The sequence below is a fragment of the Dermacentor variabilis genome, chromosome 4 (assembly GCF_050947875.1).
Source record: "Dermacentor variabilis isolate Ectoservices chromosome 4, ASM5094787v1, whole genome shotgun sequence".
Lineage (NCBI taxonomy): Eukaryota > Metazoa > Arthropoda > Arachnida > Ixodida > Ixodidae > Dermacentor > Dermacentor variabilis.
This window is the reverse complement of record NC_134571.1, coordinates 75,877,177-75,894,430: the sequence shown is the minus strand read 5'-3', so window position 1 is coordinate 75,894,430 and position 17,254 is coordinate 75,877,177. Positions and strand designations below refer to the sequence as shown.

Sequence of the window (17,254 nt, the reverse complement as noted above, 5' to 3'; positions counted from 1 at the left end):
AACGTCACGCGTGTCTACTTTCCCCCGGCTCCTTGGGGCGGCGGACCTGTCGTCCACGCAAATGTACATAAAAAACCAGAAAGAAAAGTTGCCGTTCTCCATTTTGAATTTCACTTCTGTCGTCGTAATCGTGTTGGCGCGTATAGTCCAGACTGCTGAGCAGCAACGCGCCTGTGAAGAGCGACGTACCGCATGGGATCTTCATCGATCTGTTCATTGGTGGTGTTTGCCGCCCAGCGGCGACCATTGCATTATCGTCTTTGTTCCTGCCGTCGCTCTTCGTAGGCGCGTTCCTCCTTGGGTGTCCGTACCATACGGGAATGTGATGGAATAATATAATAATAACAGAGATAATACGAGACTGTGTGTGCATACCGATCGTCCCGATTACCACTAATAGGACAATAAAGGTGTTCGTATCTTTGTTCAAAATTGTGCGTCGCCTCATTGTCATCCGCTAAACGGCTTTGCTGGTCATCTGCCTTCACAGAGTGGAATGGTTCAGTATTTTTTTCTCTTGTGTGAAGTCTGGAAAAAATTGAAAATGTAAAAATTGCTGTGCACGGCTTTGGAAATTATATACCAATAATATGATTTTCCTCGAAGTGACTTGTACATTCTGTGTAGTCCCTACTGCAGCACTGGTGCTTGTGTCCAGCGAAGATGTAGCCTCTTGTCAGTTCACGCGGCACAGGAAATGGAAACTTTACTCCGAATTGATAACCCGCGTTTGCCCATTTCCCATATGCTGATAATAATATGAAAGCCGCTTTTGAAAGAAACAAACAGCCGAAAAATAAAAGGCTCCACTTGCATTGTGGCCGCACGAAGAATGAGTTCCTCCAGGCATTCCTATATACGGACTTCGTTTGGCCTCTCAATGGGCTCCGCTGAGTCAGATGAAAAGGCCTGCCTTGGGACACCTCTTTGTTCAGCGTCATTAAATGGGCCCACTCCCGTGATCTCAAGTTCGCGACACACCGGTTCATTGTTGCCTTCTTGGCAGCCAATGAAGCGCAATTCTTGGCAGTCGATAAGACCCGACTTTCATTCAGGTGTTTGCTTTCCTCCTCACTTTCTGGAAGGCAGGAACTTATCTTCGTCTTATCTTTGACCGCCGCCTTTTGTCTGTTGTCTCTTCTGACCGATATGGCGCGAACAATCAGTCAAGTAATTTCTATGCGAGAATGTCCTTCTGTGTCCACGAGTTCGAACACATTGTAGACACCTTTCATAGCACAAACAAGTGGCTGCTGTATGTTTACAAGCAGAAAGTGAAATAAAAAAATTAAGTAAATCGCATTTTTAATAACTATCTTCATGTTTCATCCTTCTTGACCTTAGATGCTGGCGCAAACGAAGCTGTATGCTTTGCGCTATCACAGAGCATGTCATCGTGGCCTGCCATAAGAAGAAAATAGAACCAAAGGAAAATTTCGCAGTGGGCTACTGGGTTAGACATGATCAAAACGATAGCGCAAAGCGACGAAGAGACAAGACTTAAGGGATAAAACTTGTGCTCGGGTGTCGTGCTTTGCTTTGTCGCTTAAGTCCCGTTCCTTCGTTGCTTTGCGCAACAGTTTTAATTAGGAATAGCAAACTACGAAAAGAATGTTTAGAGACTGTCGCTTCCGTTTACAGCGCTGAGTGCATGCAAGAAAATGGGAGCATATTAAGGACGACGAACATACAACGCCTACTCCTAAGGCTGGTAAAGATCAGATCAGAAAGATGGTGAAATTCTAGCGTCCATTTCCTTTCCTCTTCTCCGCACTGTTAATGATGTTCACAGTAACTGGCTCTTATTTACGGAATTTTTTTTCTAACTTCTATGTTCGGGATTTGCCGGGAGGATTTTGTGTTCCTTTACAGTTCGAAAGTTGAAAGCGTGGGGGTCTTACATATGGGGACGTAAATGGAGGCATTTTTTTATATGAACTACGCTCACACCTGCCTTATGGAAAATTGGACTCCTCGAGGCAACCACCTAAGCAGGGAGGCAAGTTCACAAACCAAACTCAGTAGATGCATTTAAAATAGATGCTTTATTTGAGTCAGCAGGAAAGAATAGATCTTCGCTTCATTTTTCGCTAAGTACAGCGATCACAAATCTCTCACTAAACTATTGAGTGGTAGTGCATTTCGTACATTTCAATACAAACAAGAACTGAGAACACTCAATTTTTAATGTTTATTATTGAACAACAAGATTTCTTGCTGCTTTTTTTTATAGCTAAGTATCATCACTCATTCAGCATCCTGCCAAAACAGTCGTTCCCAACCTACCACCTACTTTGTTTTCGTAGCATAAAACGTTCTCTCGCCCTTTGTTGCGACATTTACTCTCTCAAGGCTCCCTCATTAGTATTTTTTACACCGAATTTCCTATTTACATCCCCACGTTCATTTTACAACATCATCATCATCAGCCTGGCTACGCCCACTGCAAGGCAAAGGCCTCTCCCATACTTCCCAACTACCTCGGTCATGTGTTAATTGTGGCCATGTTGTCCCTGCAAACTTCTTAATCACATCCGCCCACCTAACTTTCTGCCACCCCGTGCTACGCTTCCCTTCCCTTGGAATCCAGTCCGTAACCCTTAATGACCATCGGTTATCTTCCCCTACTCATTACATGTCCTTCCCATGCCCCTTTCTTTTTTTGATTGCAACTAAGATGTCATTACCTCGCGTTTGTTCCCTCACCCAATCTGCTCTTATCCGTTAATGTTACGCCCATCATTCTTATTTCCATAGCTCGTTGCGTCATCCTCAATTTAAGTAGAACCCTTTTCGTAAGCCTTCAAGTTTCTGCCCGTAGGTGAGTACTGGTAAGACACAGCTGTTATCCCAAATATCACGAATAATATTTCAACATATGTAGATGCCACATTGCTGTACAGACCCTAGGTAATGTTGTTTTCGGTCGCTTGCAGATACTGAGATTATTTTTTTGCATACCACCTAATTCTATAATTAGCCTTAATCATATAATCAACTTCCCAAGTAATATAATTACATGAAAAGTGTCAATCAGAAAATTGTAGAGGAACATAAAAGACTCCCGGTACAGCTCATCGTTGCTCTATGCGTGCTACAGAGAAGTGTTTTTCCGAGCGTGAAAAAAGGCCGTTAATACCCGCAAGGTGCCTAGGGCGGCCAGTCGCACGGCAATTTTGCGTGTATTCGCGGGTTTCTTGCACATTCGGAAAAACATTTTTATGTAGCACGTATTGAGCAACAGAAAGCTGTATCGGGGATTTTTCATGTTGCTCTACAATTTCCTGATTTAAACTTTTCATCTAATTATAATACTCGAGAAGTTTATTATTTAATCAAGAGTAATTATAACATCAGGCGGAATACAAAAAATTATCTGAATATCTCCAAACGACGGCAAACAACATTATCTTGGTTCGGTCCAGCTACGTGGCATTTGCGTATATTTAAATCTTCGTGCATGATTGTTGGGACACTGTATATTGGTTGATTGTAACGTGCAAAAGAAACCCTCGGCTTTAACGAACTCCCTAGCGGAGGGCTTATAATTAGTTTTCACTACATGCTGTTCCTTCAACGCAGATGCGATATGCAATACTCATGTAATATTCGCACTCCACCCCCGCCGAGAATCTTCTTCCTCCTTCTCAGCAGCAGAATGGTACAGCTATTGAGCCGTGGTCACCGGTTGCACAAGTAAGAGGGCGTTGCAGCTGTAATGCGGTTTCCTTTTCGAAAAGGGGCTTCCTGATATTGCGAAAGCTGCTATTGGTGACTTGAGGGAAGATCAGTTTCTTTTATGCCCAGCCAGCGCAGCCCACGTGGAGCGTTCTGTATTGTCAGCAGAAATGCAACCTGTGCTGAGAATACGTCATCAATAACTGTTTATTCCTTCGACACGTATAAAGTCTGTCACGACACTTATAACAAAAACAGAAAAATACGCATGATGTTTACGCTGCAAGCCTTAAAATGTGCGTAAGCACATCTTTGTACAGGCTGCAGAGGAGCTCTTATTGATAATGAATTCTGTTTCTCCCTCACCCGTCCTTGTTCTCGCAGCATCGTCATCGATTCCGCACACAAGTGGCGGCCGTGGGCCAACCATTGTCCTGGAGCCACCGACAACGGTCGAGTTCTCGAGCGAGACGGGCGCCGTGCTTCCTTGCTCGGCTCAGGGACAACCGCATCCCAGCATTCGATGGGAGAAAGAAGACGGGAGCTCGGCAAAATCGGTGAGGGAAAAGCGTGAGAGCACTTCCCAAAGCTCCATCTGGCTCAGGATCACAATGTTCTCTGCCATGACGTACATCTTCTCCATCTGAATCTACTGGTTATAGCAATTGCGCTATCGCAGCTTCGTCACAATCTCTATCATTGGTGACACAATGCAGCGCATAAATTATAGGGACAAACAGCACGAAGCACACGAGACGAAGACTTACTTATAACTGAAATTTCATTCCAGTTAAATCTTGCCTTTATATGTGCACAGAGAGCCATATCTCATTTCAACGGAAATTCGCTTTTCTGAAACCCCTAAAAATCATATCGTGCCTACCAGACAACTATACTTTAGCACATAGGACGAGCGCTGGCTTAGAGCCGATACTGAAAAGAAACTTGCCCAATTCAAAGTTCTGCTTGATCTTTCATATCTCCGCACCGGCCTATTCGATTTCCCTGCAGCTGCAAAGCCTTCTTGTAATGAGGGGCGGGGGGGGGGGGGGGGTTGAACCCAGCGCCATTGATTTCGGGAGTAGCTTATCAACTTCGAATACATGTAAAAGCGCAAGTGCAACACCACCTAACTTGTTGCACGTGTATGGCGTCCATAATTTGCGTTAAACTGTCAAAATATTCAGGAAAAAAATAAACCCTAAGTTAGGCTCTGTGTTTCATCTAAGGCACGTCTTTTGCAGCAGCATTGCTGCGACAGGAGATGGGGGCGTAGTGACTGCGCGAAAATTGCGGAGCTTTAAGCAAGATGTGTAAGGTTCAAGAGGTGGAATCCAGAGTCTGACAATGGTGGTTCCTTCTCATCTAGGTTCCTGGGCTACGAGAAATTCGGTCGGACGGCTCTCTCGTGCTTCCTGCGTTTGGCGCCTCCCACTTCAGACCGGAAGTGCACTCGACCACCTACCGCTGCGTTGCTTCGAACGCATTTGGTCTCATCAAGAGTCGCCTCGCACACGTCCGAGGAGGTGAGTGCACATGACAGCAAGCCCAGAGTTTTGGCAAGCGAGACGACAATACAGGCTTCGTCGCTGAACCTCATAAATCGTTTTCTCATCTGCTAAGCTGAACTAAAGTTAACGAATGCAAACAGGATCTATGTGTTCTTCCTTCTTCAATTCACATGCTTAAGAATGTGTCTTTAAAGCAAATGGTTCTTTGCCTCTTACCAGGGGTTTGGCATTCGTCGCCGTTTTCTCACCGTGTATATCTTTGTACATATAATATGTGCGTCACCAGGAGCGCGAGCTTTCTCGGATTTTCTAACAGGCTTCGAAGAAGCTTTTATGTATTAAGTATTGAGCAACAGAGCTGGATCGGAAATTTTTCAGGATGGTCCGCAATTTTCTCATTTACACTTTTCCTCTGACAATAAAGTTTAAAGAAGTTGAATTATTAATAACAACTAATCATATGATTAGGCTAAATATTTAGAAAGAACAGTCTGGCTTACTCCAAGCAACGACAAACAACATTACCTTGGTTCTTTCCAGTTATATGCCACTTGCGTATTTTCAAATTTCGGAACAAATTACGTGGGACACTCAGTACAGACAACTTGGGACACTAGTTATGAGCTTGCCGAGTAGTCAACTTGGGCCGCTGTTTATATGTGCGAATAGAGAACTTCGGAACTGCGCATGTGCAACTGGATATAGGCCATTGGGTATGTACGCGTTCTTCGCCACTCCACTAGAATAAATTTGCCACTGTGGCATAAACGTATAAAGCCCTGAATGTACCAAGACGTTTGTCGTGCTTCTCTGTACACACAGGCCGCATCAACCCCTTTCTCCCGATAAGCATCATACACAGTCTTCGTCCTCCTGACGCGGACAGCAGCTACAGGTGACGAAACTGACGAAACTATCTCGTACTACTGCTACTTTGCTAACTCAAACCTTCGCGACGCTTACATTCCAACATTGCGTCTGATATCTGATATGTGCGTATTCTTAAACTTGGCGGCATTAGGATTGTCAAAATAGAAAAATGAAAAAAGTGTGTGTGTGAAGTGTGCCAAGCTGGGCACATTATAGAGAGCTATATATATATATATATATATATATATATATATATATATATGTATATATATATATATATATATATATATATATATATATATATATATATATATATATATCAAGGACGTGTGCCGAGCAACACTTTGCAATGTGGTAAACGTCGTGGTTGCAATCATGAATTCGGGACCTCAAGGAGGTGGGACGCAATGCCCCCGCATTTCTCTCGCATTTGTTATTATTATTACCGCTAAATCGCCACTGACTTCTTTTTTTTTATCTCGCTTCTATTTGTGGAGTGAACGAAAGGAAAAAATACAAACAATTCTTTCACAGTCACATGACGGAGTTTTTGCGCTGTCATTGCAGAAACGGACATTCGTGGACATACTAGTGTTCTTCCTGATATTATGTGCTAATATTTTGATATGCCTTAAACTCGGGCACGATAGCGTCGCAATGTAAATATAATATTGTTGGGCATAATGTTATTTACCCTCAGATGCTTTTATTCGTGTCCGCTTGCACAAGAATACCTATTTTATCACCTCCAGCCAAATAATCTTCACGCATTCACTCAACCAAACAAAAAAACTCATACTTAAGCGTAAAAACTATACTTACATGACTTATGCGATGCAGATCGCGAGAAACTTATATAGCGAGAGCCTATGTTGACCACTTCTTGCCGTCTCTACAGTCAGCAATTTTTCTTTGCAAGCTGAAGAAAACAGACAATAATGTTTTTGTCATTTTCTACGCATTTCTCTAACATTTTAGACCCCAAAATTATAATCGCCAGCATTTTCCCGTTCTTATGGTTTTCGTGTTAACTTTTCCTTGGGGAATGCGTGCGCGAAAGGACTGACCTGCACAGGCCTCAAATATTCATGTACATTTTGAGAGAGTATGATAGTACGTTTTCTTAGTGAAATAAACATTCATTGTTAGCAGGCGTTTTTACTCATGTGTTCTTCACGTGACTGCGCAGCTCCAGACCACACTTGCGTGGCATTCGAGTAAGACCTCGCCCAGAAAGCAGCTTATGAATGTGCATCTTTTGTTGCTACACTTTTATCAAAACCTGACGCAGCGCAGAACGTACGCGGGTTAACACGCGCTATGGCTTACTCTGCAGAATTGGCACTCACAATGTTTCCCACACCATCGTTTGCGATCAGTCGGCCCTTCTAAGCAACTGAGCCTGTTTACCTGGTCTCTCTCGAAATCAAGAAAGCATATTACGCTACTGATGCTCCTTTAAAGTTGAAAGACTTGCCCTTCGCACCGCTTTAAACCACCTATATGGAAGACATTTCCCACTGAATGATATACAGGGACCATGGTCTCGCATATCACATCTCCTCGAGGCCACAAGAGAACCACTACGATTCTTGAGGCCATCCGGACCTCGCGATCTTCTCTGACGCAGTGCCGTAAATTCCGTTAAGGCGACGACTCCAGTGTACACCAACTCTTGGATTTCTCCCCTAAATATTTCCCTCTCATTTTACTTTCCCTCGGCGCAGGTTAGACGTGGGGCTCAGTTCTGGCTTACCTCTCCGTCTTTCATATATCATTTACTCTCTCTCTCTCACTGACAGAGAATGGTAAAAATAGACAAATACTGCAACAACTTTGCCGAACATGTATTTCTTTCGTGAGCCTCAAGAGCATTACATTGGATATAGTGAGTTGCCACAATACAGTACGAGCACATCGCATAAAAAAGGAAGGGCAGTCCACTGCTTCCAACCAATTCCTTTCACCCCGAACTTATGTGAGCATGACGCAAAATGGCGCAAAAGTAAAAGAGGAACACTTCTAACTGGTGAAACATTATTTATGTCCTGTTATAGAGAACATTGGGGTGTAAATGTGCAAACAATTTTAGAAAAAAGAAATACACAGATGGCAGAAAAATAACACATTTTGCAGAAATTCACGTGTAAAAAGCAAAAGAGTGAAATATCGCCCGTTCTGTATTAGGTTGACGTAAAATGTTTCAGACATTTGATCTGGGCTATGCGCAATATTATTTCGCAGCTGTAGATTTCACCGCTGCTATAGCTGAAGAAGCACATTTGGCGCAGCCTAATGATATGGTGGTCATTATAGGAGAAAAAAGTAGCGACAAAATTATTCAGGCACTGCCGGTGTCTCAATATCATCCCATCAGAATGTGAACGTAAGAAAATGCACACTGCCAATTCTGCTAAAGCTAGAAACCCGTACGACCGCAGCGGAAAGGATGCGTGCCGGAAAAGAGCTTCTGGTTATTGCGCTGACTACGCATCCGCTTTGCAGCGGGAGCACTCTCCATGAATGCAACAGCGTCCCTAGACGACGACGCCTACGACGCTGGAGCAATAAAGACGAAGATTGCGGAGCGACAAGAAATACGATCGACGACGAGCAAACCACGCGACTCGGCTGTGGGTATCCAGTGACTATTCAGGGACGTACATCAAGGCCGGCGCCAGCATTTTCGGAAATGCTGATGCTCGATGACATGTACTGATGATGGTAGCGCGATTCACTCACTGAGCGACAAGCGCCCATAGGTTCGCCGGTTATACTAGCCGCTGCTGTCTTATTTTTGTTGTAGGCATTAGTCGCGATAAGGCTGATGAAATTCACTCATCCGGGAATTTCCGCTAACCCAGTTCTGGGTAGAATGGGACTGAGTGTGACCGGCGTGTAATCGGTGTTCAGAGAGGAAAGATGAATAACTGCGAACGTGAATAAAAAAATATAAGAATGAAGCAAGAAGCATACAGTAAGTACATGGTTGAGATGGAGCGTTGGCCAGCGTTGCCTTCGATAAAAAAAAACATAGCCTTGCCATTATACTTGTTGCTCAGACGGCGAGTATAAAGTAGTAATATGTGGTTATGCTAATTATGTTAATTGTTGATAGTTGCGGAACGTTGATAAGTCGATATGTTAATTATGTTTTCGTTGTTTCGCCACCGGCTGTTATGACTTCTACTAACAGAATCACCTCTAACAACATAATTGCTCCTCTGAGCTTCACTGTAATGTTTACGCCATAAAAAAAAAGTGTAGCACGTACGAGAGAACGAAATCAGGTAGTCTTGAAGTACACTAACGCTGCCGTTCTTCAGTGGCTCCATGGGCTCGCTATGCTCCCTGAATGACTGCGACTGCGATGTCGACATCAGTCCCGGCCGGCCAGTTGTCAGCGAGGAAGCAATTCCGAGTAATGGCTGCTGTCCGTGCTCCACGCTTACGGCGGTAAATAATGGTTAACGAGCGGCTCACCCTTCAGACCTTAGTGCGTTCTTCTTTTACCGGAAGGGCCAACGAAGAGGACATTACGTTGATCGGAAAACTAATGGCTGAAAAGTATGCCGCTACGCACCGAAATCCCACTCATTTCTGCATCCAGGTGCTGAAGTTCCCTCAGTATCGAGGTGGTCCGAAGTGTCTAGAGCCGGCATAACGACAGTGCTAGCAAATCGTCGGCAAGCCGTGTTTGTGAATTCTTCATTGCACTCTCTCCAGGGATATGAAAGTGAGCTCACGCTCGATGAATTCGAACAAATGGCAGTTGGAGGAAACAAAGCCCGAATTTAATTTACGTTTCTTTCATATCACCTGACGAAAAATATGCCGCGTGGGAAAACTTTACTCAGCTTAGTTAAGCCGAAAGCTATCAGTTTCAAATTGATTTCTCGGTGCACTACACGGAAAGAGGAAGACGATACTTTGGAATTTTATTTCGTACCTTTTTGTATGAAATTCGCCCCGCTCAGTAACAATGCCAGCCGCATGGGCAGAGCACGAAAGCCTTCGTCATTTAGGAGAGCGCGCGTTTTTTTTTTTTATCTCATCGGCTCGAGCATCATTCGGAGTTCTGTTCGTTATCGCAGCTGCAGCTTATATACAATGACGCTCCAACATTTCTCCGCGAAAAGCCGCGAACAGCTGGCGGAGTTCTCACGCCCGCCAGCTCTGCGAGTTGTCGGGATGCGCCACCATCAGCGTCATTGGAAACAGAGGCCCGAGAAGATTTGTGGCATGCGCATTGACGGCGCAGGATTTAGTTGGATCTGCCTTGCGATCATTTGTCTTCGTGTCCACGTGGGAAACTTGGCGAAATAGATTTCGTCCTACTTTTGTTTCCAGTTTGATATTGTTCGGCGTTGAATCAGTTGAGAAGCTTCGTCTTTCGGGAACGTTTCCTCCCCTTTCTTTCTTTTTTTTCTTGTACGGCTCCCGCTGGGCATATCTTTACCGTGTAGGTCATTGTAGTTCTGAAATGTTCTTTAATTTTAATTTTAACAATTTCTTTTTCAGCAACAAACTTTTCCTGGAAAAATTCAGACGTCAAATAAAGCACACGTCGCTCGCATTGGGCTTCTATGCTTATTTTATTTGCGTCGTTCCTTTAATTGTTTCCGAGTATCTTTTTTAAGTCATTTGTTTCTTGAAATTGTCTTGTCGGGACCTTTATTAATGAATATTTAATGGGTGCTGAATTATACGCCTAGTTGGCATATGCTGTTCCCTGCGGCGTTGCATGAAGCTGTGTGATCCTTATAGGCGTAGTGGTGATTTAACAGGCGCAATGATAAAGACACCAGGCTTTATTTTCTTGTGGCATTCGGCTTATCCTTGAACATGCAGGAGGAAAGAGATACCCAATTGCACTGCATTTGCTCTATTGTAATTTTTTGTGAGCTGTAAAACTGGTTATTCCGATAAAGATGCTTTCGCTTAGCTATAAACAAAACAGCGCCACCGACCACCATGCCACCTTCACACTGAAATGAAAAACAATTTGGTTTCGGGAACGCTGCTGATTGCAACCAAAAAGAAAAAGAATAGCCAGCCTTGCGCAAGTTGTCGGGGGACGGGAAGCACATTTATGAAAAAACTTTTGCGTTGTGACCTAAAGGTAGTTCCAATATTGCAAATTACTGTACTGGCAATGTGGAACCTGCCTAATTGAAAAAAAAAATTATAATATTTGCAAATCGTCTGATAGGCAGTCTTGTATCACTATAACTTCTCAACTAACATAGAGCGTCAGCTGTACATGGAATACTAAAGATAATAAACGTAGGGATATTTACAATTTTTGCACGACGTTACCTTGTCAGACCGTTGAACAGCTTGTCGGAAGACGACGAAGACCGAAAGCAGAAACACGTTCAAGATGTTCCACCAGTACCAACTCGGCCGAATGTCGATCCTTCTATTGTGAGACGGTACTTCGCCAAAATGGTTTATTTACTTTTATTGGTTACTTCTAAGCAGTGGTATTTCTTCCAAACAGATATTTGCGTCCCATGTTCTGGCTTTCTCTGCAATGCCAAATTTGGTCACTGCACATATAAAGCTAAAATATGAACAGCGAGCTCGTCGAACTGAAAGGGAAAAGAACAAAATTGCCATTTAGAACACGAAAGCTCGAGCTGTACAAGGGCTATGCTCACTGCCAAAATGCGCTTCGTGAATAAAAGCGCAAGTTGAAACACCTGCCCAGTCGTAGTGTGCCGTGGCTGCCACGTTAATCCATATCATCAAAGAGTAGCACACGGCAATTCGCTCTGCAGATGTAACAGGGCATATAATCGCTAGCTGTCATGGGATGAAAGGGCCGGTGCTTTCAGCGATGCGCGCATGCACACAGCGAGCAGGGCGAATCCCAACGAGCAAACGGATCAATGAGCTTTACGTCAGAAGCCGCACCAGGGTATAGGCCTTGTTCCCGCTCGCTTCGCCATGTCTAACGGCTGTCACGAGAGTTGTGTGGCGGTGAACGAGAGAGGTGCACCCTTCGCATAAAGTAACCTCATTTCAGTCGTACAACGAGCGAATAGGCGACGCCGTTTGGTGGCTCAGTGGCCATGACGCTCACTCTGTGGCTCAGCTCGACGTCGGCGTTTCAGTTGCCGCCTATGGACCCCGCATTCGAGCGGGTGCGCGAATTAAAGCGCTTGCACGTAAACAACTGCCCATAAAGGTGCGGGGGAGTAGCTTATGACTCGCGGGTGATGTAGTCATTGACGATATTTCGCATGCTGAAAAGAGGCACGGATTCTATTGCGTAAGCGCCTAATGATCTTTTTTGTAGTTATTTCTAATTATTCACTCATTGCAGTGTTGGACGTCTGTCTGATGAGTGCGTACCCCTGTGCCGATGCCGTGCGCATGTTAGAATTCAGCCTTGAAACAGACAAGTTGAGGTATAACGCTATAACGCCCGCCCTGTCCGTTCCTACGCGTCCTATTCCTTTAAAGTGTACGCTCTTCTTTCGGCCGTTTTCGTCCCTGGTCGGTGGTGGGTGGTCGGCCTCCGCAAGGAGAACGCTCTCTCCTTCGCGCTCGTTTTCTCGTTCAGTCGTTAATTTGCTCGTTCGTTCACTCGTTCTTTGGGGCTGTTCGCTTACGTTGAAAATAATCGCCGATAGTTTCCACACAAGTTTCTTATTGCACTAACATGTCTATCTGAAATGTAAATTATTCCCTCGAAAGCGAGCTTCATTCAAGAATTGCCATCTCATAAAAACTAGGAAGCTTCTTGCTGCCCATGGCCAAAGGTTTCGTCAGAAGAAGCCGTGGCCGTCCCCTGCGTCACAGGCAAAAAATAGAGGGTGCTCCCAAAAGTTTTCCACGAAGTATTGTAAAGTACTACTTCGTGTTTACAATAACGCGACGGAACGTCTAAACATCGCGAACGAATTTTGACAACAGTAAAACTTGTTCAAGGGCGCTATAACGTAAAACTATTCCAAACTTTTTTATTCCAATTCTGCTATCAGCCCTCCATGATTGGTCAAAAACTTTTTTCGACCACCCCCGCTTCACCTGTCTGTCACGCGACGTCACGAAAACCACGATACCTCCCCATCTGATATGATGTGTACACACTGATTATGCATGATTTGACAGAAAAAAGAAAAACAGTTATTTCTGATTCGACCCCTTTTCGCCATTAGCCCTCGGCTATTGGTAAAAAGTTTTCGGGCTGCACCCATTTCACCTGCCTGTCACGCGATGTCACAAAACCGCAAGAACTCACCGCGTCAAAGTGACGTGTACGCGATCAAGATGCATTAATATGCCGAACAAAACTGAATTTTCTTCAGAATAGCCGCAGGCTGCCCCGTTCCGAAAGGAATAAAAGATGGCTGCCACCGGTCGCTCAGACGCTGGCTACTCGCACCTGCCGAAGAGCATGGGTGTATTTGCGTATAATAAAACTTCTTGCGTGGCCGTGTAACGTCTTCGAGCACTTTCGGCACGTTTACCCCCTCATTCTGCCAACTCTTCTTTGGTGAGGGTCCGTTTTAGCATCATTCTTGAGCTTCCGTTGCATGCCGCCGCGATTTTCGACCAGCTACCATAAGCTAAGTAAGGGAAAGCCGACCAATCGTAGACGCCGGCACCACCCTCTTCAACCGGTTATCGACTTTCAGTGCAGTGGCTCGGCCCCATCGAATCCCTCTCCACTTGAGCGTTCTCCTCGCTTCTTGTCAGCCAATTAGATACGACAAGCCGCTCAGTCTAGGCAATGTTATTCGTTTTTCAAGCAAACAAAAGTGACCTCCTATGAACGAGGAGAGCGTTTCATTGGTCTGTTCAAACAACCCTGCGGGTGACCGCCCGGTGCTTGCATTGGTGGTTACGCAAATTTGACGTCAGGAGATTGGAATAGAAACATATTGGAATAGTTTTACGTTATAGGGCCCCAAGTGTGTTTTGCAGTTTTGATCTTGCAGTGATGACGAATTTTCGCGGTTCCATAAGCATGTTTAAAGGCTAAAAGTAAACGATTACTGTACAAACTTTTTATGCGTTCTATGATAATGAACATTGTAAAATTCTGCACGTCAAGGTGCTCTTAACCAACAGAACACTGGTACGAAACAAATTGAAGCAGCGAATTTTTAACGACACGTCAATCGACAAGTATAAGGAAGGCAAAAAGCGGCCAATGAAGCTAACTAGATTCAAAATACAAAAAAAATAACAGGAAGCTTAATCACATTTCCACGCCGAGGAAATTTGGTCTGCTCACATGAAGTGAGTGGCATCCACGTTTGACAGAGAATGAGGCCCGTAACGACAGCATCACTTTCAAGTCGTCTTCCCTGAAATGTCTGTATCTGTTGGCCCTGGTAAATTTAGCTTGTTACAGCGGCGGCGATTGCGGCAAGCATGGTTCGCCTCTTGAAAAAAAAAATTGTAACGTTTTCTACTGAGGCATTCCCAAACTCGGGTCTGACACTGCGCGTTAGCAGAGCCTGTCACCGATGCCTAAGCGGGAGTGACAGATTGTGGGAGGCCGCCTTAAATTGCCTAGCTGCTGTCCTTTTACTAAAATCAGGCTCTCGACGCGGGCACGCGAAAACAATCTGTCAACGTTGACAGGATTAGGAAGGATTGCGAAGAGTGTTGTCAACTCAATTTTCTTATTATTAATGTTTGGTCTGTTATACATCAAGCCAACCCAATAATATTCGATAGTGCAAATCCCTGTGCATGTCACGTGATTGATACTTTCTGCCAGGGTAGTTTTCTTTTTGTGAATTCCGGCACATATGCTTAGGAAAAAGATACTGTGCAATAAAGACGAAGACGAGTGAGAAGCTAGAGACAGGAGCTAGCGCGCATGGTAGACTAATTTTATTTCACTCAAAGTCGTAAATTTAAGCACGTTACCCCACATGCGAATTAGGCAGCTCAAATTCAGCGTGAAATAATAATAATAATGCTGAAATGTGTATATACAAGATGATGGCGTCACTGCAATCTGCCACGAAAGCACCTCTCCTCGCTACCCAACAAAGAAATTGATGTATCAGTCAAACGTGGGTTACCTTTAAGGGTGATATAAAAGGTTTTTGGACGCTCTCACTCAATGGAATGTCTTTTTTCTGCGATGAACCATGACGCTTTAAAGTCGCGGAGTGAAGATGCAGGTGCAAGAATGCACAGACAAGTGCACAATACAACTATTTTTATCGAAAGCTCAAGTTATTTTGTGTTTATCTTCGTCTCTTTTGTGCCGTATCTTTCTTCCTGCGCATCATGAGTGCTGACTCATGATGTATGATGATGGGCACAGCAGCCATTTTTATTTAGCATAAGACTTATGAACCAACTCGGTGGGACTTTACTTCAAAAGTATGAGAGATAGAAACGTTATTGTTGTACAAAATTGTACCGGGGCGCTTTCCGCCGGGAAGCCTCAGTCCAGGACCTCACGAGCCGCAGGTGACTCGGGCGCTCTGCTGACCAGATTAAGCTAATCCCAGAATGTTTTACCCTTGCGTGTGTTTTTAGCTCATATTCGCACTATAGTAAGTATATCAAGTAATATGGTAATTCACTAAATTCTTATGCCTCTATGCGAACGTTTTGCCGCTGGTATAAAAATATCACGCTTAATTTCTGCTTAATTTGTCGTACAAGAATATACAGACTAAGTGAGAAATAAAGCTGCCGTCCACGTGAGAATAGCACGCCGCTATACGAGAAGTGTCACGTGAGCTCACTGCAGAAGGCTTGAGGTGAGCTGCTGGAGGTGAGCTTTGTTTCCCCATGACTAACGCTCCAAGCCCACACAGTACTCTATATTTCGATTTGTTAGACTCTGCAATTTTTGTGTTCGTGTTCTTTCAAGATCCCTACGCCGACACGAAGGAAGCTTCTCTCTGTTTGAGTCAGGTGCGATGCCTTTTCTGCAAACTACATCTCTTTCGTTACTAGATGACGCGACGAAATCGAAAGAAGAAATCTCTCCGAAAAGCACGTAATAATTGTGAACAGTGTGCTAATGTCGGCTCAAGGCAAGACTGTGCAGAAGAGCATCTGTCTTTTCTATGCTCGTCAGAGGCTCTGAAGTTGAGGCTTCTCAGTGATCTGGGTTTCCCGTTCTGCGTTTTCCTTTTTTTTTTTCTAACAAGCCACCTCTGACAAGAAGACTTTGCTTTCTTCTCAAGGGTAGCTAAGCCACAAAGTTTGATATGCTGTTCGAAGAGGGTTTTTTTTTTTTTTTTTGGTGAGCTGCGTTTAAATTTAGCGGTTAGTCCGAAATCCATGCCTGTGAGTTCTCGAAGCATGACAGGAAGTAATTAACGGGATGGTGGCGGTGTGTCTTTTGTGTTTTTGTGTGCATGTACGTTTTCAGAATCGAGTCTAATGCAAGTACTAGCACAAGAGTACCTGACACTTGCGATGAAAGATGATGCTTGTGATGATGCCAGCTGCACTGCGAGTATAAAGGCTCTAACAGTCCATTATCATGTTTGTATTTGAGGCAGTAGGTACCCTCGCGGAAATGTAACGTCTTATATGTATGATATTCCCAAATGTGAATTTCGCTTTCCATGAATCTTAACATAATAGTTAACCAAAACGGAACTCGTATATTTGGTCGCATTAACAATCCTCTTGCGTTCAACGTAATGCGTTCGCTGACGTTATCATCAGAGCAGAAGCACAATAAAATTAATCGAGAGCGACTCTGAAACAGCGTATGCCTCAGATATCGAGTGAAAACTTGGTGAACAAAAATCGATACAATGTTTCTTAGTCCTCATCGGTCGTAGAAGCAATATTGTATACACGCCTCTTTATTCTGCTTTGCTCCTTTTGCTTTCTGGTCGGCGCCAATTCAAGAGAATTTCGTCGTGACATAATGGACTAATGTGTACTACCACAATCACTTACGCTGCTGCAACCTTTGTATCTTCAATTATATAGTGCTTAGCAGATGTCGTCGCCTTTTATAGGCACTTCTCCTTTCCCCATAGAGATATGAAAAAAATTATTAACTTGAAAACATTAAAACTAAAACTCAACTCCAAACCACTATAACGCAAAGTCCAATCACATAAGTACACTAATGCCACACTTGAACTCAATAATTCAGAAAGACAGTAACATAAAGTTCAGTCACATAAGTCGCGTATGCACATAAAGCTTTACGACTTATATCACGCAATGTCTGTGTGTGT

At 44.0% G+C, this 17,254-nt stretch overlaps 1 protein-coding gene across 1 annotated transcript in view; it reads left to right on the top strand.

Annotated features, from left to right (window-relative positions):
- The window catches only part of LOC142578245 (cell adhesion molecule Dscam1-like), a 170,588-nt gene that overhangs the window by 71,255 nt on the left and 82,079 nt on the right, over positions 1–17,254 (top strand). Inside the window, exons 2-3 of the mRNA XM_075687645.1 lie at positions 4,063–4,235; positions 5,048–5,204. Of these exons, the coding sequence (XP_075543760.1) occupies positions 4,063–4,235; positions 5,048–5,204 (330 nt within the window). The remainder of the gene's footprint in view (positions 1–4,062; positions 4,236–5,047; positions 5,205–17,254) is intronic.